At 37.2% G+C, this 21154-nt stretch overlaps 4 protein-coding genes across 5 annotated transcripts; 1 reads left to right on the forward strand and 3 right to left on the reverse strand.

The window, feature by feature from the left end:
* Window positions 1-91: 91 nt before the first annotated feature.
* On the reverse strand, window positions 92-8295 carry LOC131794784 (integrin-linked protein kinase-like). Its single transcript, XM_059112333.2, has 13 exons — window positions 8043-8295; window positions 7550-7715; window positions 6524-6619; window positions 4987-5083; window positions 4827-4874; window positions 4641-4670; window positions 4383-4471; window positions 3619-3728; window positions 3010-3131; window positions 2409-2530; window positions 2111-2210; window positions 1674-1804; window positions 92-1434 (listed from the first exon to the last, which is right to left on the reverse strand). Exons 1-13 carry the CDS (start codon window positions 8129-8131, stop codon window positions 1288-1290), a joined length of 1347 nt encoding a protein of 448 aa, XP_058968316.2. The 5' UTR covers window positions 8132-8295; the 3' UTR covers window positions 92-1287.
* A 785-nt stretch (window positions 8296-9080) lies between these two features.
* LOC131794839 (methylmalonic aciduria type A homolog, mitochondrial-like) lies at window positions 9081-11548 on the reverse strand. The gene is made up of 3 exons (XM_059112404.2): window positions 10952-11548; window positions 10169-10485; window positions 9081-9762 (listed from the first exon to the last, which is right to left on the reverse strand). Exons 1-3 carry the CDS (start codon window positions 11475-11477, stop codon window positions 9469-9471), a joined length of 1137 nt encoding a protein of 378 aa, XP_058968387.2. The 5' UTR covers window positions 11478-11548; the 3' UTR covers window positions 9081-9468.
* Window positions 11549-11636: 88 nt separating this feature from the next.
* LOC131794779 (kelch-like protein 1) lies at window positions 11637-17363 on the forward strand. Of its 2 annotated transcripts, none has more exons than XM_059112327.2 (4): window positions 11637-12675; window positions 14148-14487; window positions 14660-14859; window positions 15205-17363. In XM_059112327.2, exons 1-4 carry the CDS (start codon window positions 11814-11816, stop codon window positions 15546-15548), a joined length of 1746 nt encoding a protein of 581 aa, XP_058968310.1. In that variant the 5' UTR covers window positions 11637-11813; the 3' UTR covers window positions 15549-17363. The 2 variants fall into 2 exon arrangements, with proteins under 2 accessions (XP_058968310.1, XP_058968311.1); XM_059112328.2 differs by having other exon boundaries at window positions 11638-12675; window positions 14169-14487.
* Window positions 17364-18390: 1027 nt separating this feature from the next.
* Window positions 18391-20739, reverse strand: LOC131794780 (thyrotroph embryonic factor-like). The gene is made up of 2 exons (XM_059112329.2): window positions 20477-20739; window positions 18391-20323 (listed from the first exon to the last, which is right to left on the reverse strand). The coding sequence occupies exon 2, from the start codon at window positions 20311-20313 to the stop codon at window positions 19600-19602; it is 714 nt and encodes a 237-aa protein (XP_058968312.1). The 5' UTR covers window positions 20314-20323; window positions 20477-20739; the 3' UTR covers window positions 18391-19599.
* Window positions 20740-21154: the final 415 nt, after the last annotated feature.

A 21154-nucleotide genomic window follows, 5' to 3' on the forward strand; every position in this document is an offset into this window, starting at 1 on the left:
TCCAACGATATGACAGCGAATTCTCGCTCTTGGCTGCTCTACATTCATCAGTGAAGTGGTTATGAGGATTAAACACGAAAGCAGCAGGCAATTCAAAATTCAAAGGTTTTCTTTATTCTGGGCCTATCTTTTTTAGGATTATTTTGATCACACGGAGAACTTACACACTGATTAACTGTGTCGCCAAACAGTTGAGTACTCTGAATGCACTACACTTCCCATTGAGACACACTTTCTTTTCAGCTGTTTAGAATTCAGATTTAAATATTCTATACCTTCTGAATTCTACTGCTCGCCATAGTCTCTATTCCTTTACTCACAAATCTGCTCAGAGTTTGCATGTAAGTTGGTAGTCCTGTGGGATCTATCACAATCCTTCAAATAGATTTAACTGGTGTGCCTGTTATGGACACAAAGTTGAATTGAATGCTAGGATTTTCTAGTTCTGGGGGGAAAAAGATATTATACTGCCCAAGGGAAAAATTGACATTTCCTTGAAACTACTTCAGTTAACCACAGATTTCAGAGACAAATTGTCGAAGAGAAACCTTAGAATTGAAAGTATGGACGTTAAAGAGTTTATTTGAATTTACGTTTACTTGCTTAAGTTATCTTTGTACATAATAACAGTCAAGATTACGTCATTCATTACGGATATAAAAGTAAATTTTTACAAAATATGTCTAGTATAAAGGTCAATAGAAATATTGTATAAAATTTTTGCTAAGTTTAAAGGAGTTGGGTCACGTTTATTTCGAATTCCTGTCACACAAACCAGTTTTTCCTGTCACGGAAATCGGAAATCTAACTGTTGTGACAAACAATCCACCCTTAAAAGGGGCAGGGGTGGAAGGGGGGGGAGAGGGGGGGGGGGAGAGGGGGGGAGAGGGGTTGTTCTCCAACTTCTCATAGCCAGTCTACTTTTGGAGAAGTTACATGTTATTGACTTGTAAGAGGCGCAGTATGGCAGGTTTCCACACAATTTGATACTTTTGTTAGAAAATTGAAAAGATAATTGATGAATTGACAACAGCTATCATTCACCTCTTGTTACACTCAGATCCTAACTTCAGAGGTTCACCTGTACAGACAACCCTACATACAAACAAATAATTATATCACAATATTGACTACTGTGTTGCTGGGATCCTCTTTGATGCTCACAAAGCTTTCTTCCATATGTCACAAAATAACAACAACAAAAAAGAACCCACAATCGCATGGGGACATCATTCTATGTGATAACTATTTTATAATCTACTATTCTAGGATTATGCTGCATAAATCTCATTGGGCCATCTTGTTTAGAATTGGAAGAATCTGATCAAACCGGGGTCTCTTGGTTGGATCATTATTCCAACAGATTGACACAAGCTTTGCCATCTGTGTAGATACACCAGGTGGAACAGATGGTCTTAAACCTTCAAGTGCAACCTGCAATTGATAAGGTTAAACAATTTAATTATCTTAAACAAATTAGCAGCACAGGAAATATTGATGACTAGGAAATTAATTTAGATAGGGTTATGTATCAAGAGATTCATCTCCACATCAACATAGAAACTTGCTCAGGCCAAAGAAATTTAGCCAGAGAGTGCTGTGAAGTAACCAAAGAACGTTCTGATCTGAATTGCTGAATGTACAGTCCAAGAATGTAATTGAACATTGATCACCTTCATGCCAACTTCCATGGGTGACAAATGACCAAAAGGCACTTCTCTTGTAACTAGCTCCCAAAGGATCATGGCATAACTCCACATGTCTGCTGAGCGTTGATCAACTTCTTCAGGGCTCTTCTGTAATACTAGAGGATGCACAGTGAGTTAGAATTCTGTGAAAAATGAAACATCTTTTAACTACAGCTGCTCCTGAAAATCAGCAGGGAGGGGTCTTGACAGTTAACAATACCCACATTAATTTCTAAATTAAACATTAACTATTTCTCTTCTTTTCAAGCCTAGCAGGGTCTGCACTCTTTTAATAATTTAAAATTCCATGACTAATTTTCAAACTCCATGACTATCTAGACCTGGAAAATGATGTAGGAACTAAATTTCATGTCTTTCCAACATTTCTGTGACACAGATAATTCCTGATTTGAACATATTACCTTCTGGGGCCATCCAGTTTGGACTTTCAATCTTGCTAAGATTCATGAAGGAAAATCTGTAATCAGCCATACTTATTCTTGCTGTGAGATCATCATCAATCTATAAAAAATAAAGCAGATTACAAGTTCTACTTCACAAGAGGAATAGAGATGGACAAAAAACATGATTATCTCCAAACATAACATGAATACATTGATGGAGTTGTCTTTAGAAAAATGTTATACATATCTCATCAGAACCGAAGCAGAAACTAATGATAGATTCTCATCCTATTCAAGGGAGTCACATAATACATACCATGACATGTGTGCTTTTGAGGTACAGCCTTGGAATAAGCTGGTCCAAAGAATGTAGATATTCCATTCCTTTGGCAATATCCAATGCAAACTTCATTGCTTGCTCATGGTCCACGATAATTCCTGTCGGTATCACAAATTTGATGTCTTAGAAAATGCAATTGCTTAATATCTACAAATAATTTATTGCACAAGGGGCTTTACTAGTTGGGATTTTTTTCCTGAAACATTCATCGCCAAGTTTGAATAGTAACAGATAAATCTTAAGCATCGTGAAGATGTATGTTTTTTTCTTTTTTAAATCCCAGATACAAAAGGCAAAAAAGGCAACTGTGATCATCACAGGCCTCTGTAACAAACACCTTTGCATCTGCTTTTTCCAAAACAAGTCAACTTATGATTTTGATAGGTGCACAAATTCAAACCAGACTGAAATTGTGTTACTTGTCATGGGGACAAGAATCTTTGGCAAGGATGAATATTTTACAGAAATTATTCAAGAACCATGAAGCAAATTGCTGTAGATGTGATTTGACTTCACAATGTGTTACAGTGTCTTATTGCCTTGAATATACTAGCTTTAGAGGAGCCTTTTCTCTCACCTGTTCCTTCATGTAAAACATTGTAAAGTGAACCAAATGGAAGATACTGTGAAAGAACTATCAGGTCCTTGGAGTCATTCACTGCACCAATTACTGGTAGGACATTTGGATGGGAAAATATTCTGAAAACCAAAAGGAAGTTTTAATTGAACCATGAGAAATGAAATGGTCTGATAAATCTGTCTAAGTGAACTGGACTTAACCTTTTAACTCCCATGAGTGACCAAGGCAGAATTTCTCCTAACAATATTGATACAATATCAATCAGATAAGTGATGAGAATAAAGAAAAATATAAACTTGAGAATAATTAGTTGATCCAGTACTAAATTCTCAGAACTAACATTATACGAATTGTATAGTTGACAGTAAGGAGAATTATAAATTTGAACTGGGAGTTAAAGGGTTAACACACTGACTGACAATAACTCCTCACTTGACTCTGTTGATGACTTCTGCTCTGGTTGTCAAAATCTCTTGTCACTACTACTGACAACAGCCCTTCTCTGGACTTCTCTCACCTGGGCTATGAGCTATGAGCTATGACTATGTGTTCTAATCCATTAACACCCCCTAACAAATAATTATACAAATATTTCAATTAATTTACCTTAATTTTGAGTATTCCTCACTGAAATCTCTTGATATTCTTTTGTTGACCATTCTAATGGCAAGTTTTTTGCCAATAATATTGAGATCATTCCACTTCCCTTTCCATACCTGAAAAAATAATAAGCCAACATTACAACTGCAATAAGTTACATGTTCATTTTACAGGGCTGGGTTGTTCCAAGCTGGGTTAAGATAACCCAGGATAAGTGTGAAATTTTCATACAGCTCGACATCATTTCAGTTCTGAAAGCTCAAAAGAAAACACTTCAAATTGTTTTGCTTACAATTTGATCATTGAATGTTCTGAAAAGAAGAGGGAAAATTTTTCCTAAAAGGCTTTTGAATATAAAAATAAAGAATCCTGGATTTAAATTTTAACCCTGGGTTGGTGCTAATCAGCCTTTAAACAAATGGGCCCAGAGATCTAGTAAGTAATTGATTTTATCTATTACATATGAAGCAGTCAGGTGGTAAAATGGTCAAGACATCACATTTGATGAATACAAAACAGATAACCAGGAACCATTGACTGGAATTTATGATCACAAAGTTTGTTCTCCTGAGATTTTTAAAATTTGTCAATTTTTTACTGATTTGTCTGTGACTTTGTGACCTTTATGACAAATCAAACACCTAAAAATTTCATTGCTTCAAATCTAGCTGGTGTTTACAGCCTAAAGATACAATTCAAAACAGAGAGTCTACATATTGAAGTAATACTTAAAATAGTTTTATTGATCTAACTAAATACTGTCTAAATACCTCGCCAGTCACTGTTTTGCTTAATTTTGTTGCCAAATCAATTTCCTTGGGTTGAATCCAGGAAAGTCTGGACTTAATGTCCCGTAAATCTGTAAATTGAACCAATTAAAAACACAAATTACTGTAAAATTGCAGTTAATGTAAGGAAATCAGATATATATGGTGTGCAAGTCAAAACCAGTACACCTCAACTGGATTAGGTAATCTTTATCAATGTCAAGTTCATGTCAAACTGCAGAAAACATCTTTCTGTCTCACCATCTTTTTTTCCATGCTTTGAACGGCTATCTGTAAGATGACCAAATGACTATAGTGAGACATGAATCAAGCACTTTCCAATTCCAGATGTTTATGGAAGAATTTGTACACCTAACTATCATGCAAAGTCTAGCTTGAGAGAATCTTAAATTGTGTTTGTAGGAATAATACTTTTAGAAAAGTCACCTTTGTAAGGAATTCTTTTGAGATCTTGTCCAAGTTGTGCTGCCAAGTCTGAGGAGCAAGGGAAACAGTTGATTGTTGTTTAATAAAAACAGAGGAATCTGGTTTGGTTGGTAACCTTCAATCACCACTTAAAACAATATTTGAACATTAACCATCTCACCTCTTAAAATTTCTGCCAGGAAAGGTTTACATTTATCAAGTGGGGTCTCCCCGTATTTATTGCACTGTGATACCAAAGCACCTCTCTTGACTAGCTCCTATGAAAGAAAACATAAATGTAGAGACAATTGCTTTACATCTCCTAGAATAGCAGGTTTGTAGCTACAAAATTAAGCTGCTGGCTGAAATTTCAAGTGATGTGCCTCAAAGATGGCTGAGCTAGAGACCCAGCCTGGTGACGAAATTTTGTTCCCTAGCCAGCAATCTAGCCAATTTTGCCTGCAGCTGATGCTTCGTGACAACCTAGGTGACACTGCCAAAAAGTACCCCTGTATGATGAGTGTGCGTGGTTTCTTGAATATGCCCAAATCAATCTCATTTCTTTTGGTGGAAGTAGATTTGATCTTACAGCCACTGCAATTACCATTAGGTATATAAATGGCTGCAAAATCTTAAGAGGGTCTAAGTATAGACAATGCTTTAGTAATTCTTGGTAACAACAAAATTATGTGTAAATCAATTCAGAGTTTTAACATTCCCATCCCAAGTAACCCCTGTGTTTGGCATTTGCACCTTTGAAGATTGGCTCATTTGAACCCCTGCCTCCGAGGCCAAAATTGCAATCAAATACCCACCCAATGTTAACCCTTTAACTCCCATGAGTGAGCAAGACAGAATTTCTCCTCACAATATCAATATAACATCAACCAGATAAGTGATGAGCATAAAGAAAAATATCAGTTCGGGGATAATTAGTTGATCCAATACTAAATTTTCTGAACTAACATTACAAGAATTGTATGGTTGGCAGTAAGGAGAATTACAAATTTGAGCTGGGAGTTGAAGGGTTAAACCATTCTTTGTGTGATCAATGAAAACAAAATCATCTGGCAAAGTCACATATCAATTATTGCTGCCACTATTGGGTTTTTGCAAGTAAGCATTATTCCACAATGTGAAAGTTGTCTTTTCTGAGCCATTTACTCATGAAGACTCGCAGAGACTCACGCAGACTCTTTACTCATAGACTCCTCCAACAAAACATGAAAACATTTCTGCCCCACCCAAACAAGGTTAAAATTACCCACCCCCCCTCCCTCCTGATCACAGACAACAGTCAAATGCCTGTGGGTTACATAGGCATTCGGGAGGGAGGATGTTGAAGCTTCAAATCAGTGGGTGCATTATATGCCAGATTTTAGCATAAGATGTGGCAAGATGTCAAGGGTAGAACAATTTCTACCTCACTAAGCTGACACAATTTGATTGCTACAGGCATGAACAACCTGGTCCACTTTCAACTTTCCTAACCAATTTATTTGTTCATCCATTGGTACTCAGGAGTGGCCAGGTTGTTAATCATTGCATGCTTGCAATATTATCAATGCACTTTAAACAATTTTGGTCAATAACAAGAATAAAAAAAAGGCATAAACGAGGGGAAATTGTTTGAAGGTAAAGCTAAATTCTCAGGACTAGCCAAAAAATTAATTTTTTAGGATAAACATCATCTGCCCCTGGGCTTTCCAATACCTTACCTCTGCACATTCTTCAGAATTCCAGAAGCAGGCATAATGGAGTGGCGTATTTCCATGATTATTGACCCCATTAACAGGACATTTATTTTTCAAGAGCTATAGGAGTAAACAATTATGGGAATTAGTAAACAATTTTAACACTTTATACCTCGATAATATCATCCATTTTCTCTATACTGCTCTCTACACACTTCCCAAGGTGCTGACAAGGAGAATTTGGTTAACAATCATGTGCTTATGTGTAATTCAGAGCTAGTCTCTCTTAAGGGTCAAAGGGTTAACTTCCAGTAGTGATTAATATGTAACTTCTCCCTACAATACCCATACATTATCCAGCAAACAGGTAATGAGAATACTCAGACTTATCAAGTAGAAGTTATTATCTTGATCTAACAACAAATTCTCACAACTAATTGACAAGATAATGTTTAGCAGCTTGAGGGGAGAATTGGCGATCAGAACCCGGGATTTATGGGGTTAAAGAGTTTGAGAGGGTGGGAATTAAATTCTGAATTTTAAACAATTAGAGGAAGAATAAGTTTTCCAAAAATCAAAGGCACTGACTTGGTACTTGAGTATAAAACGGAAAGGTAAAACTGACTCAGACAGAAGTTATTGTATATTATTAATTGTATAATATTAATAAAACGGTCTATTAATAGCAGTCTGATATTCCTACCCTATCATTTATGTCCTTAGTTTCACAGATTAGATAAGCACATCAGTTAAATTTCAGTTAAAATCAAATTGCAATTTAAAAGTGTTACAGTGTACGTGTATCTACTGCGCTGAGTTATCCGCTATTGAACAGGGTGTCATTCAATTTGCACAACAAAGAGAACAACTCATTTGTTTAACCTCATCCAAGTTTACATCACAAAACACTGATTTGATCTGTTGTTTACTTTACGACTACGGCGTTAAGTTCCTTGGACGAAAATTACTTCGCTAAACAGGTCATGTTTACATGTGTTGCCCGCAGAAACCTGATAATTTTCAAGTTTGATGACCAAGACGCAGTCTCACCCTTTGTATAATTTCCTTGTTGCCTTTGCTGGCCGCCAAATGTAAGCCATTATCCCCGCCATCGTTTAAAGCAGTGATCCGTGCGCCTCTTGATAAAAGTAGATCAAATACTGCGGTTTGGCCTTCTCTTGCTGACCATAACAAGGGAGTAAAACCGTGATCATCTCTGTATTAAAATAAGATGATAAATTCACAACTTAAAGGATAAGAAAATGTAATTCACACAGAACTCACACGTTCAAAGCTGAATCGTTCTCTCTCTTAAACACTAAATATATCCCAAACACATAAACAGATCAAAAAGTACAATGCACGTCGACGGATCATGTTGTCCAGGAGTAGCGTAAAGGCAAAGTCTGGAAGCTGAAACTGAAGTAAGGGTAAATGGCGAAAACGAAGTGATTATTCGCCTTCTTAACTGCTTGTCACTCTTTTCTCAAACAAAGCTGACAGCTTTTTCACTTTAATAGAACTGTTGACACTGTCTGCTTACCCTTGATTCAAATCGTTCGAAGTGTTTTCGAGCCATGTCTTCACAAATCGAAGATTGCCTTCACGCGAAGCAGAGAAGATGTCCTCCATCACTCGGAAATCACTCCGATGCGTACAGATATAGCCGCCTAACTAGCTAACAGAACGGAAGCAATTGGCAATACGCATAATTAGCACACTACGCCAGATCAAAAGGCAGAACATTTGTTAGGGCGGCGAGATGTAATCACTTGAGGAATGGCAAATATTGTACGCTTGTTCGGCAGTCCGCTGACTAGACAAAGATGATGAAGGGTGTTTTTTTGGGCGGTGTTTGGCATATCCGCACCGAATTCCACAGAAGAGGCACTCGAGTAGGAAAAAACGGATAATGCATGGCATATAAAGTTCTCCTATTGCCCTAGATGAATATTCTATGGTGGCTGCGAAATTCTTGCAATCTGGTCAGCAACTTGGGCAACTCTTTTTTCTGATGGACGCTTTCTGATAGTCCCTAAACACTCTTTTATAAATAATCAGCCAAAAAGGGGCAAATAATTCTTCACCCCTCAGCAAGTACCAGGATTACAAATTTCAAATCCCCAGCCTGTCATCTTATTCCATGATCAGCTTGGTACACTTGTAACTTGCACCAGAAATTGAAAATCTTGCAGGAAAGATCAACACTTTGAGAGAAGTCAATTTCATGGCAGTTTCACTGAGACCAACATAAATCGTGATTAGGCATACTGTACAAATCGTTTACTGCCAAATTATCCAGAATCTGAAGTTTTGTCAGATTGGTTGAACACTGATTCTCGCTAAACTCACATGAAAAAGAATGCCTCATTGCAAATTAAAATCAAAAGAATCTAGAAGTCAGGAGTTCTTCTTGCAGAGACATAAATTTTTTTCAACAGGATAGTTTGTGTTCATGGTATTTTTTCCAAGTGTAGAGAAAGGTTTTTAAACATGATCACAGAACAAGATCCACACCTTCCATATTGCCATTCCCAAAATAATAGAACCACTGAAATGTATTTCAAGTATTCAAACAAACTGTAAGCATTTAAATATTATATTTTTGTTTTGTTTCCTGTGATATTTTGAGAGCCTGAAATATAAATAGCCTTTATGCTCCATAAGAAATCTTTGTTGCACTTCTTGTGCTAGAAATGTCTTAGTAGTCCTTTTACTCCAAAGATCTCATTAGTAATTCTCCTTACTGTCAACCATATAATTCTTAAGGTGTTAGTTTGCAGAATTTGATATTGGATAAGCTAATAATCCCCTAGTTGATAATTTACTGTATTCTCATCACTCATCTTCTTGATATTGTATTCATATTGTGAGGAGAAATTCTAGCTTGGTCATTCATGGGAGTTAAAGGGTTAATGAAAGATTCTCCTGAAAGAGCAGACAAAGGGCAACCTCTGAGAAGATGGAACTCATGTACTAGATGAATGTGAGAATATTTTAAGAAGCTCATCAGCTGCCATTCCTGGTGTGACTTCCCCATCTGCTACTAATTTTTCATAGTTACAAATTTCTCTTTGAACTTCAGGATTCGATTTAAATCTTCCCATGATTTGTTCTCTGATATGATTCCACATCCAGACAACATGCTGTTTACAACGTCTTTGTTCAAGTTCACCATTTTCAACCATAATATTGTAATACTGCTGCATAGTTTCCCAAGCTTTCTCAATACCATCACCAGTTCTGGATGAAACACGGAGAACCTGAAAGTACAAAATTAGGTAAAAATAATATATAATTTACAATAAAAAATGTTTGTCAACTTCTTATAAAAATGGTGAAAATAACAACAACTATTTGCTATTGAAAATCTCATCTCATTAAGTGACCTAACAAAATAAATCATAAAAAGAAAGAAGAAGAACTGCATGAATACCAAAAAATGTAAGTTAAAATCCTCTGACTCCTAAGAGTGATTAGCATCTAATTTCTCAACTCAATATCATCCCTGAATCACACATTAGGGTCATGAGAATAAAGGAAATGATCATGAACTAAAGAAGCTCTTGATTGTTAGACAAATTCTCCTTGTCAGCACCCTAGGAAGTGTATACAGAACAGTGTGGAGAGTACACAGACTGATGTTAGGATGTAAAGGGTTAATCATACCGGTGGATTCCACTGAGCTGACTTTTTCTTTAACAATTTCAGAGCACTGATGTACTCTGTTTGTATTCTCTGAGCTGGAATAACAAGTTCTCCATCACATTTATTGACCAACACAAGATCTGCCATCTCCACGATGCCTTTTTTGATTCCTTGGAGTTCATCACCACCAGCTGGTGGAATAAGAAGAACAAACATGTCTACCATGGAGGCAACAGCAATTTCTGATTGTCCAACTCCCACTGTTTCTACCAAGACAGTGTCATAACCAGCAGCTTCACAAAGAAGAATGGCTTCATTTGTGCTCCGGTTTACACCACCTACAAGCATAAAGTTATAAAAGATCAGAATATGTATTTTTTCCTATAGTAGCACAAATGCACTAGTGAGCTCCAGGGGACTTAATTCTGGGCTTTTACCAAATGGGTATATTAGAGACTGTGGTTTGATATGAACTTGTTGAGAGCCAAAGTGAAAGTTATTATTTCATTTTTAAATTGTCAACATCTTGAACCTTTAACTCCTAAGAACTGATTGTTAGTTCTCCCCTCTAGCTGCTACACACTTCCTTGTAAATTAGTTATGAGATGATGTAACCGAGGTGTTTGATTATCATCATCATCATAGTTGACTACATCTTTAATGTTGTTGTTGTCGCAATCTTTACTGCAATGTTGGGTGAGATCTCAGAAAAATTATGGCCACCTGGGCAGACACCTATGAGGAGGCACTTGCTCTTTATCTGATTTTTGACATTAAGGCAGCTCTAGGAAAATTTGAGATTACCCAGCGTTCCACATGAGGGGGACGGCCTGATGTACGCATTGAGATTTCGTGACAACTCTGTCATTCGTGTCTTGTCGCCCAGTAAGGAACCACCTGTAGTAGAGGATGAAGGATCCACTGCCAAAACAGCAACCCGATGCTTTCCGTTGGTTAGAAAATTCCCAAAAGTCTCAATAAATGTAGATTTTCCACCTCCTGGGGGGCCTGATAAACCAATCCTGAAGGAGCACGGCTGGCCATTTGAGAATGGAGGTGCATGTTTTGAATGTTTAACAACCCTGGAGAGCAGTTTCTGTGCCTGGTGATATTTTATGGGATGAAGAGTTTCCACCAATGTTATGGCTTGCGCTAAACTTCCACGGTCGCCTCGAATGATTCCCTGAAATAACCGCTGAATGTGATACCCTTCGTCCGTAGATTTGACTTCGAGATTTGTCGAATAATTTCTGCCTATCAATTCGACCCAAAGAGGACGTCTGTAGGCTGAAATACGGGTAAAATCACGTAAAACAAAACGATAAGGCATTTCAGATTTTTCGTCTAATCCGCCATCTTGGTGTCAAGACCTGTTTCACTTGAGAAGGACTGGGTATAGTTACGCTTTGTCACGCAGTTACTCACGCAATTTTGTTTTCGTGATAAGCAGCTGCTAAAATAATGTTTGCGTAGGAAGCTGGGGGCGAGTATCCGGCGATCCTTCACGTCGCTGCTTTATGTATCTGACAGTCCATAAATTGGCTTTCTATTATTGGTGGCCTTTAGAAGTTGGCATTCAACAAAGAGCCACATGAAAAGATGAGTTTAAGTGTCTTTGGTGTGAAAGAGCGTCAGAAATTTTTCTGGAAATATTATCGCCGGTGAAATGGATCAGGACGGGGACGCCGTTATCTTCACCTGTAACGACCACCATCTCAAAACTTTCAAGAAGATGGAGGGTTATCGCAAAGATTCTAAACTATGTGATATTATTTTGGTGGTTGGGGAGAAGAGGATTAAGGCTCATCGACTCGTTCTCGCTGCTTTCAGCGACTATTTCAGCGCTTTGTTCACTGGTGAACTCTGTGAGAAGGGACAAAGTGTGGTGCATTTAACTGACATGGATCCCCAAGCTGTTGAAGATCTCGTTCAGTATGCCTACACTTCTCATATCGAAATTCGCGTAGATAACGTGGAGAACTTACTCTCAGTGTCGTGTATTTTACAGATTGATGAAGTGAAGGAGGCCTGTTCTGAATTTATGAAGCATCAACTGCACCCTAGTAACTGTTTGGGTATTCGTGCTTTTGCCGATGGACACGGTTGTAGTGAACTGTATAAAATCGCTGATGCGTTTACGAAGGAGCGATTTGTTGACGTTGTCAAAAATCAAGAATTTGTGCTTTTGAGCTCGGAATGCGTGGCTCGTCTTCTTTCAAGCGATGATCTGAATGTTTCTTCTGAATCGCAAATTTTTGACGCTCTCTGCATGTGGGCAGAGTACGATAAAGAAAGTAGAAAGAAAGTATTGCCGAGATTGTTGGGACTTGTACGATTGCCTCTACTTGCGCCGGAATTTCTTGTTGATAAAGTGGAGATGTCATCTCTATTCCGTGATATCAGCTCCTGTAGGGAGCTCATTATCGAAGCAATGAAATACCAGCTTCTACCAAAACGGCGATTTCAACTTCAGAATTCAAGGACAACCCCAAGAAAGTCTACAGTTGGCAAACTTTATGTCGTTGGAGGTAAGTCAATATTTTCGCTTGGCTAATGAGCTTATTCAAATCAACTCGGTGTTTCTAGATCGTTTGACTCTTTTGTTATTAAGAATGATAAATTAAACTTAAAATGTTTTTGTCAAGTGGCTGTTCCCTTCTGACGTAAATATGTGAGTTGATGAGGTAGTATATTGTTCCGAGGTCGAACCGCGTAGAGATATTGGTGGTTTTCATGATGATGAACAATACCGCACTCTCAAGTGGAACTCTGAACAGGAAGCGCGGTTGGATGAAGTTCTTTTTCTTGTTGAAAATAAGCTTTTTATTTCCCCGTTAAAATAATTAAATTTAAAGGAATTTTAAGTGGCTTTTGGTGGGTGCGGTTTGAAAAAACATCGACGAAACTCGTGAAAAACAACAAACTTCTTTTTTTTGTTCAATTTTAGTATTTTCGTGACTTTCCAAGTTTTGTTCAGGTGATCTGGAGTTTGTCATCATAGAAAGGCGATGCTTTTCAGTTGATGATCGTCTGTTTTCTCAGTACTTGCTCTACTTACCAGAAAAGTAATAGTATAGGGAGAAACTGGCTATTAATCCACAGTAGAGTTGTCACTTAAAATTGATGTTACCTCAATAGGAAAAGGCACATCTTAGGTGGGATGTTTTTGTTTGAACTTCCCAATCCTCAAGATTTTCAGTCATTATCTTTATTAGCAGTGTTTTGAATAAAAATTCATTTGACCTCTTATGGAATGGCTGTTTGGATATTTTCCAGAACAGTTAAAGGAAACGTGCTTTCTATTGCGTGCCTGCATGCAGAGATTTTAACCATAATCAGCTTTGCAAAACAAAAGGTTTCAGGCCAGAGTCTTTTCTTATATTGATGGTTTGTGTCATGAAAAACAATTAGCTTTGCTTCTTAACCTTTATTCTCAAAGAAGTGACAGAAAAGAAAATATTGACAAAATATTGAAGAACCAATATCAATATCATAAAATATTGCAAAGTTGCATCCTATTTATTGAAATTACTTGAATAAATAAAGCAAACCTGGGTATTGTTTTTTCCAATTGTGCTCAAATATTCTCATCACCACAAACTTTTTGCCTCCTTTTGATCCCGCAGTGAGTGTTTTGTAATCTTTTAAATGAGTTATTTAGTGTTCTGTTTATTCCCTCTTCATGTGACAGCTTCTTGTAATACTCTGGGTATAACAGTCATATGATCACATTTTGTTTGATATGCTCTCATTGTAATTTTTGCAAATTTGCCCTAGTTTTGTGAAAGATGATTTAAAACAATGAAATATCTAATATTTCGGGACTTCTCAAGAAATAAACAATAAGTTTATTCATTAAAAGTAAATAAGTTGTTCTGCCATTTTAGTCTATTGCACATGGCTGTTAAGTGTTATTGACTTGCTTTTTATGGTTTTGGCCTCATCAACAAGGCTGCTTAAGGTATCTATCATTTAAGAGCATTTTAAAAAAGAACATTAGGCTCTTTTCTTCCCAATTTAGGAATGGATTCATCCAAGGGGGCAATCCAAATTGAGCACTATGACCCACGCAAGAACCAGTGGTCTGTGGTGTCTCCAATGGTTACAAGAAGGCTGCAGTTTGATGTGGCAGTGGTAGGTGGCAATCTCTATGTTGTGGGAGGCAGGGATGGATTGAAGACATTGAATACTGTGGAATGTTACAATCCAAGGACAAAACAGTGGAGTCCTGTGCCATCCATGAGCACTCATCGTCATGGGTTGGGTGTGGCAACTTTGAATGGCCCTCTTTATGCTGTGGGTGGCCATGATGGCTGGTCTTACTTGAGCACGGTGGAAAGGTCAGTTTGTAACTTTGAAACTCTTAAATGTAATGCAATTGTAAGGGTGCTTTATCTGTTCTCGAAATCTGCTGGGAATAGTTGACTGGGATAGAGGTTGGTTAACACCAGTGGAGTGTTCACTTTCATCCAATTTTTAGAATGAAATTTGAGATTTCCTGATTACTTCCAGATTTGACCCTGATACTAAACAGTGGAGCTTTGTTACACCAATGACGACAGCTCGTAGCACCGTGGGAGTGGCAATACTTAATGGTAGACTCTATGCAGTTGGAGGAAGGGATGGTTCTTCTTGTCTGAACTCAGTTGAGCGTTATGATCCTCACACCAACAAATGGTCAGTCACTTGCCCAATGCTTAAGAGAAGGGGAGGTAAGTCTTTAATGAATGTTGTTTAGAGTTTTATGGATTTCAAAAACTTCTTTGTTGTTAAGTGTCTTTTTAAAATTTGTTGTTGTTAATGTCATGAGTGCAGATAAAGGGGGAACCTTTTCATTTGAATCTAAGGTTTAAGAATAATACTGGGTTTCTTTATTTCATTTTTATATCATGTATTCCAGTCAACTTTACAACCATATTTCTGTACAGAGGACAAAAATGTTCTCCCAACAGCATCATTATACAGGATCAAGTAAAGCAAATATGGGCAAAGCACGTAGTTCATCAAAGAGTTTTCGACCTTTTCTCATATGGTACTCTTTTGTTTTCATAATGAAGGTGTTGGTGTGGCTGTTCTTGATAATTTTCTGTATGCTCTTGGGGGTCATGATGCACCTGCCAGCCAAGACTGTTCTCGCCAATTTGATTCAGTGGAAAGGTACAACCCTAATACTGACCAGTGGACTATGGTTGCACCCATGATCAACTGCCGTGATGCTGTTGGTGCAGCATGCCTTGGTGACAGGTTGTATGCCATTGGTGGTTATGATGGATCCAAGTATTTGAGTGCAGTGGAGTCGTATGACCCCGAGAAGAATAAATGGGAAGAAGTTGCTTCTCTTAACTCTGGAAGAGCTGCAGCCTGTGTGGTGTCTGTATCAAGTGATCCAGTAGCAGGTTGATTTTTTGGCCAACCTTTTTGGACAAATTATTATTTTTATTGACTTAAAAGTAGTACTCTCCAGCTGAGAGATCTGGAAACCATGAGCACCCAAAATATTTATGGAAATCAACTGAATGACACATTGAAAGATAACTAGACTGAGGAAACTCTACTGTGAGTTGTTTGTGGTTTACTCCAGAACCCATCCCTTATCTTCAATTAAGTTATGAGTGATTAAGTCACTCATAACACAATAAGCATTCACAAAATATTTTAGGTGTTCGTGGTTTTTTCAAGTTTGACGGTAGTTTTTGCTCATCATTTTTGAATAGTTTTTGCAACCCATGAATACACAGAGATACTAATTAAAAGGATGAAGGGTTTATGTTCAGTATATAATTTAAAGTATTGTCAAGTATTTATCAAATAAGAGATATACTATGGTGCAATCTGTTTGGGGAAAAAAAAACTTTAGTGTCCATCATTAGAAAGTGATAGCCATATACAAATGGAGACTGACAGATTTTTACATTAGGTAAAATAATGGAAAGTGCATTCTTTTGTGAGATGAAAAAAATGTTGTTGTTTTTAATTGAACTGGAGATAAGGATGTGTTTGAATTATTTTGAAGTCTTTGGAGACAATCAGGTCTTGTACGAATCATTTCATCCCTTTTCTCCATAAGTGGTTAGAGTTACCAGAGAGTTATTTGATTTTTCTCTTCTTGTTGCTGTTTCTATGATGAGAAAGATATCTTTGATCCTCCTTGAAAATAATTTTTTCGATAGGCAATTCTTGGTTGATATGTGATTTAATATTTTTGTCCCAAAGCATTCTTTTTATGTAAAAGATTATTTCATTTAGTATTTATTATGCGCAGAGTCTGAAATTATCACAAGTTAAATCCAAAACTACTGACAGAAAAAGATGGTTATGAAATATTAAGTTTCTAGTAACATTTCTCAGTTACTCAGATGTTGTTGGCATCTTACTGATGGGGCAGATAGCTTTGAATAATTAACTTGAGAGATGAAATTGACAAAAATGGATATAAAATAATTTTATTTGATTTATGATGAAGTTGGCAATGATTTGATCAGAAAATGTTGCAGGGATTTTATTTTTTACATGGTTATGATTTAATTTTTTTTTTACGGACAAGTTTTTGCAGTCAAAATGACTAGGGCAGATAGCTTTAAATAATTAACTTGAGAGACAAAATTGACAGAAGAATAGTTATAAAATTGATTTATGATAAAGTTGGCAATGATTTAATCAGAAAATTTTGCTGAAATTTTATTTTGTACATGGTTTTATTTAAATTTGTTTTTTAAGGGACAGGTTTTTGCAGTTTAAGATTACTAAAACATCTGTTGGGGACTCAGTTTTAAAATTTTATGTTCACCCACTAGCACATTGACAAGGAAAGAAATAGTTTTTCTTATTTGTGGAGTCATACAGGGGTGGGTTTCATCTAAGATTTCTTTAACGAATGACTCTATGAGTGAGTCTGAATCTGTATAGTTTTTCCTAGAGTTGGAAGTAGATTTTTGTGTCGTTTGTTATTAATTAAATTTTTTTTTCCTGGGGAATTCTCGTTTGCAGAGTTAGTACTCTTAAATTAAAGCCCACAAAATGTTTATTGCCACTGGTATCATGCATTTATAATCAAGCTTGAGCTTGAAATTTTCAACAGCTATTCAGGTAAGAGCACTTTGAGAGTATAAATGTTTAATGTATGTTGTTTTCTAGTAACAGTAGTACCAAGCTTAGAGGTTTGTAGGCTTAATTTATTTGTACATAAGTTATGAGAATAAATGACAAATATTGATGACGTGAAGGCAATGCTGATTTAGAGAAACTGTATCTCTTATCAAATGACTGAATATATTTAAGTCATACACTTGAACTGTGGATAACAAAGTGAACATGAAAGCAGAGAGCAGTAGTGAAAATGAGGCCCGGGATTAACATAATGACCAGCTCCCAATTGGCTTGTAAGCTCAGTTAGTAGAGCAATGCACTGGTATTGCAGAGGTCATGGGTTCCTATCCCATACAGGCCTGAATTTTTTTTAGGCTTTATTTTCACTACTGCTTAACCCTTTAACTCCCAATTCTCCCTTTTAAGAGCTACACTTTTCCCTGTTAATTTACTGGGAGAATTTAGCATTTGATCAAGATAACAACATCCACCTGATAAGTTTAAGTATTCTCATTACCTATTTGCTGGGTAATTTCTGGATATTATTATTAGGGAGAAACTACATGTTAATCATGCCTGGGGGCTAAATGGTTAAGAAATTTTCATTACTGTGAAGATTGCCTTCATATTCACTGTGTTACTTATCATTCCTAACATTACAGAAACAGGGGTAGGTGGGAAGAATTCAAACATGGGTAAAGGTGTAAGGTTAAGTCTGTGCTCATGCCAAGTGGCTCATCTCTCCAGAGCTTTTTCCTGGTGTTTTTAGCATGAAGCAACTTGGAAATATCCCTACTCCCCCCTTGATATGACACTTGTCCGTTGCAAGGCTACCCCCTGTCACATCATTAGGCTTCCCTGATAATTCTACTTTACCCATCCATCCATCCATATTCCCGTGTGGAAAGAGGCACTGTGAAACTAAACCGTTTTGCCCAAGAACACTACACTAATCAGGACAGTACAAATATTTTTCAATAATTGCTGGATTTTCAGAAACAGTAATTATTTTTTTTACAAATTTAAGGTTCCCCTGATGGAGTTCTTCATTATCAATAAAAAAAAAATCAGCAAGGGTCTAATTTTCCAAAATGAGCAAAGGACTTCTTGTACAAGGGTAAAGCTGTACTACAGAAACAACAATACATACTACAAACAACAAATCCAAACTTTTTTAATTATTATTTTGGTTAATTAAAATCACTTTATGTCAAACACCTAATGAAACTACACATCAATCAATACCAATTGTTTTGAAACACTACCAGACCAAGGTATAAATGTTGATGTTACATTTCTCAAATGTGAGATAGAAAAAAAAATTACATACACCTACATGTTCCATTACAACACTTTGGCAAATAAAATATGTAAACATACTAGAACTACTTCAATCAAATTTGAAAAGGTATTCCTTAATTCAACAGTGATATCACTTAATCACTTTCCATAATTAACCTGTAAAAACCACTCCTATTTGGTGTTTGATCACCAACTTCCAAGTTTGGAGCTGTTATCCAGAATCTATAAATAACACACTGCTGTAATTTTACAAGAATATCAAGTATGAATTATGAATGCATATCATTATTACTACCTGCTATCACTACCTATTTCTGCATCATAATTCTTTGAATCATAACCTTCTCTGAACATACTTACTTACAATAATTATTACAGTGAACAAGTTAACTCAAAATTTTTTGTCAATATTTAATAGGATGCCAGGAACTCATCAGCTAATTCCTGTCAATATGAACAATTATAGTTGATTAAAAATTTCAGATTCTTTTATCTATGAAAAGTACAGTTTGCTTACCTTGAGCCATTTTGCACAAGGATTTGTGAAAGGGTGCGAATGTAAAATTAACTTTTGTCTCAAAATTCACAGAGCATTTGGGTATACCCCATCCCTCACCGCTAGACACAACAAGGCTAGCATTCGACATATCCCTGACATTTCAACACCTAAAAGACAAAGGCTTTCCTGTCAGAAATCTTGGGTGCCAAGCTCTTCTTAGACTTCATATGAAGACAATACACATCAAGTAACCCAAAACTTTAGCTCACTTGTTTATGGTACCTGTGCTTTGCAAGAGCACAGCCTCAAATACCAAATAACGTCCCCACCTTGAACATGAATAGGTAGAGTCCAGTCCAAGTGTCTGGCAAGGTACAGTACAACTGCACACTCTTGATAACAGGTTGGCATTAAACCCTGTAATTAGTGCTGGAAACTTAAGTATTGCCACAAAATTGGTCAGCAGCTTTCCATGGTGAATTTTCAGTGCAGAAGACTTTAGCCCCAAGGAAAGGGCGAGGGAACAAAATCAATATTTACAGCATCTTGTGCAAAGGAGATTTCTTCACTGAGAGTCTGTAGAAGATTTATCCATCTTTTCGTCTAGAGTTCTGAGATAGTCACGAAGTTTCTGAACTTCCTCTCGTAACTGTCTGTTCTCGTCTTCCAGCGAAGCAGCTCTTTCCGCAACACATAACTCTTTCTGTCTCTTGAGATCTCGAGATCTTTTGGCAGCTTGATTGTTCTTCCTCCTTCTCTCCCAGTATTTTTCATCTTTAACATCGTCGTTCACTGTCTGTCGCGAGATCTTTCGCGGCTGTTTTCCCTCATCATTGCCAGCTGTTGTATTCCCCTGTTTCTCTTTGGTATCTTCTGCTTTCCTTCTCCTTCTTCGCGGTGCACTTGTTTTCTGTGCGTCGTCATTTTTCACTGTTGATTTGCGCTTTCTCTTCTTGGGAGAGGCTCTCTCGGTCTCATTTGAATTAAGGGACTCACTCGAGCTTAAAGAGGCAGGATTTTCAGAGCTAACACTCTCACCTCGTCCCTCGTCCGTATCGCTGGTACTACCTCCGAAGCAATCTGGAGATAGCTGAGGAATATTCGAAGGTGGAAAGGTGTAAAACGGAGGGACATCTTCATCGTCCACGAGATTAGCGATGTCTTGATCGATTTCATCTTCCGAGTAATCACTCTCAGTTCGAGAAAGGCCAGTGCAAAGATCTTTGACGGCCAAAAACTCATCCAAGTCCATGTAATCTTTAAGAAAGTTGGCGGTCATTGTGATCAACCTGACGAAGAAATAAACGTACTCTTTTTCAAATTGTCCAAAACAACATTAAGCTCAGATGTTCTGTCTAATTTCTTACTAGCGACTCCGGTGTTAAAACTTGCGTTAAATGATAACTAGCGTTAAAATTTTGGAGACGTTAAGGTACACTTGCCTAAATTTTGCAGAATTGGTGCAAAACAAAGCTCTTCATTCGTATCACACCAGGTTCGCCGCTAAAGTTTTCGTCGTCGTCTTCCTTCCCTCACTTTTTCACTCGTACTGCTATTTTTCAGAATATGTCTAACTTATTTCACGTGCCGACGGTAGAACCGATCGAGACTACCTCATCCAGGAAAAACTCAGACAGGACACTATTGGATGGAAACTTGGAACAATCAGCTTGCTTCACGTGCGGAATATATTTCCTACTGGAGAAGTCACTTGGAGATGTTGGATAAAGGTGATTGGGTCACGTTTTGGGAACACAGCCCGTGTAACGTGCGTATGTGTTGGGGCGCTACACGCGACTGTCAGTGCTGAAGGAAGCGAGAAAAAGTAAAGAGTTTCGAAAAGGTGTTCAGTTAGCTGCAAACTGTCTTTTTATTTTCCTTCCTTGATTGCTTAGGCATTGGGAAAATTATATTTCTCATAATAATGCCTAAACCTTTTTATTTGCTTTGCAAAACCCACTAGTTATTCAGACAGCTGTGCTGAGTCTGCTTTCCGATATTGAGCCACATTAAAATCCAGACAGACAGTGACCATTTTTGTGTGAGAAAATTATGCACCTGCGCCTAGAAAACGAACACTTCGATTATCTGTGTAGCGCGCCGAACACATTGGAACCTCT

The sequence above is a fragment of the Pocillopora verrucosa genome, chromosome 14 (genome assembly GCF_036669915.1).
Source record: "Pocillopora verrucosa isolate sample1 chromosome 14, ASM3666991v2, whole genome shotgun sequence".
NCBI lineage: Eukaryota > Metazoa > Cnidaria > Anthozoa > Scleractinia > Pocilloporidae > Pocillopora > Pocillopora verrucosa.

Bases quoted from the DNA above. Each gene is read 5' to 3' on its own strand.
- LOC131794784 (XM_059112333.2), bottom strand. From the start codon at position 8,131: ATGGAGGACATCTTCTCTGCTTCGCGTGAAGGCAATCTTCGATTTGTG. The intron at 4,472-4,640 runs GTGAGACAGAAA...TTCAATTTACAG, and splicing joins AAAGCATGGAAAAAAAGATG to ATTTACGGGACATTAAGTCC. The intron at 2,211-2,408 runs GTATGTATTATG...TATTTTTTATAG, and splicing joins TCAAAAGCACACATGTCATG to ATTGATGATGATCTCACAGC.
- LOC131794839 (XM_059112404.2), bottom strand. From the start codon at position 11,477: ATGCCTTATCGTTTTGTTTTACGTGATTTTACCCGTATTTCAGCCTAC. The intron at 10,486-10,951 runs GTAATCTCAAAT...TTATGCTTGTAG, and splicing joins CCCCTCATGTGGAACGCTGG to GTGGTGTAAACCGGAGCACA. The intron at 9,763-10,168 runs GTATGATTAACC...TTGTACTTTCAG, and splicing joins CAGCTCAGTGGAATCCACCG to GTTCTCCGTGTTTCATCCAG.
- LOC131794779 (XM_059112327.2), top strand. From the start codon at position 11,814: ATGGATCAGGACGGGGACGCCGTTATCTTCACCTGTAACGACCACCAT. The intron at 14,488-14,659 runs GTCAGTTTGTAA...GATTACTTCCAG, and splicing joins TACTTGAGCACGGTGGAAAG to ATTTGACCCTGATACTAAAC. The intron at 14,860-15,204 runs GTAAGTCTTTAA...TTCATAATGAAG, and splicing joins AATGCTTAAGAGAAGGGGAG to GTGTTGGTGTGGCTGTTCTT.
- LOC131794780 (XM_059112329.2), bottom strand. From the start codon at position 20,313: ATGACCGCCAACTTTCTTAAAGATTACATGGACTTGGATGAGTTTTTG.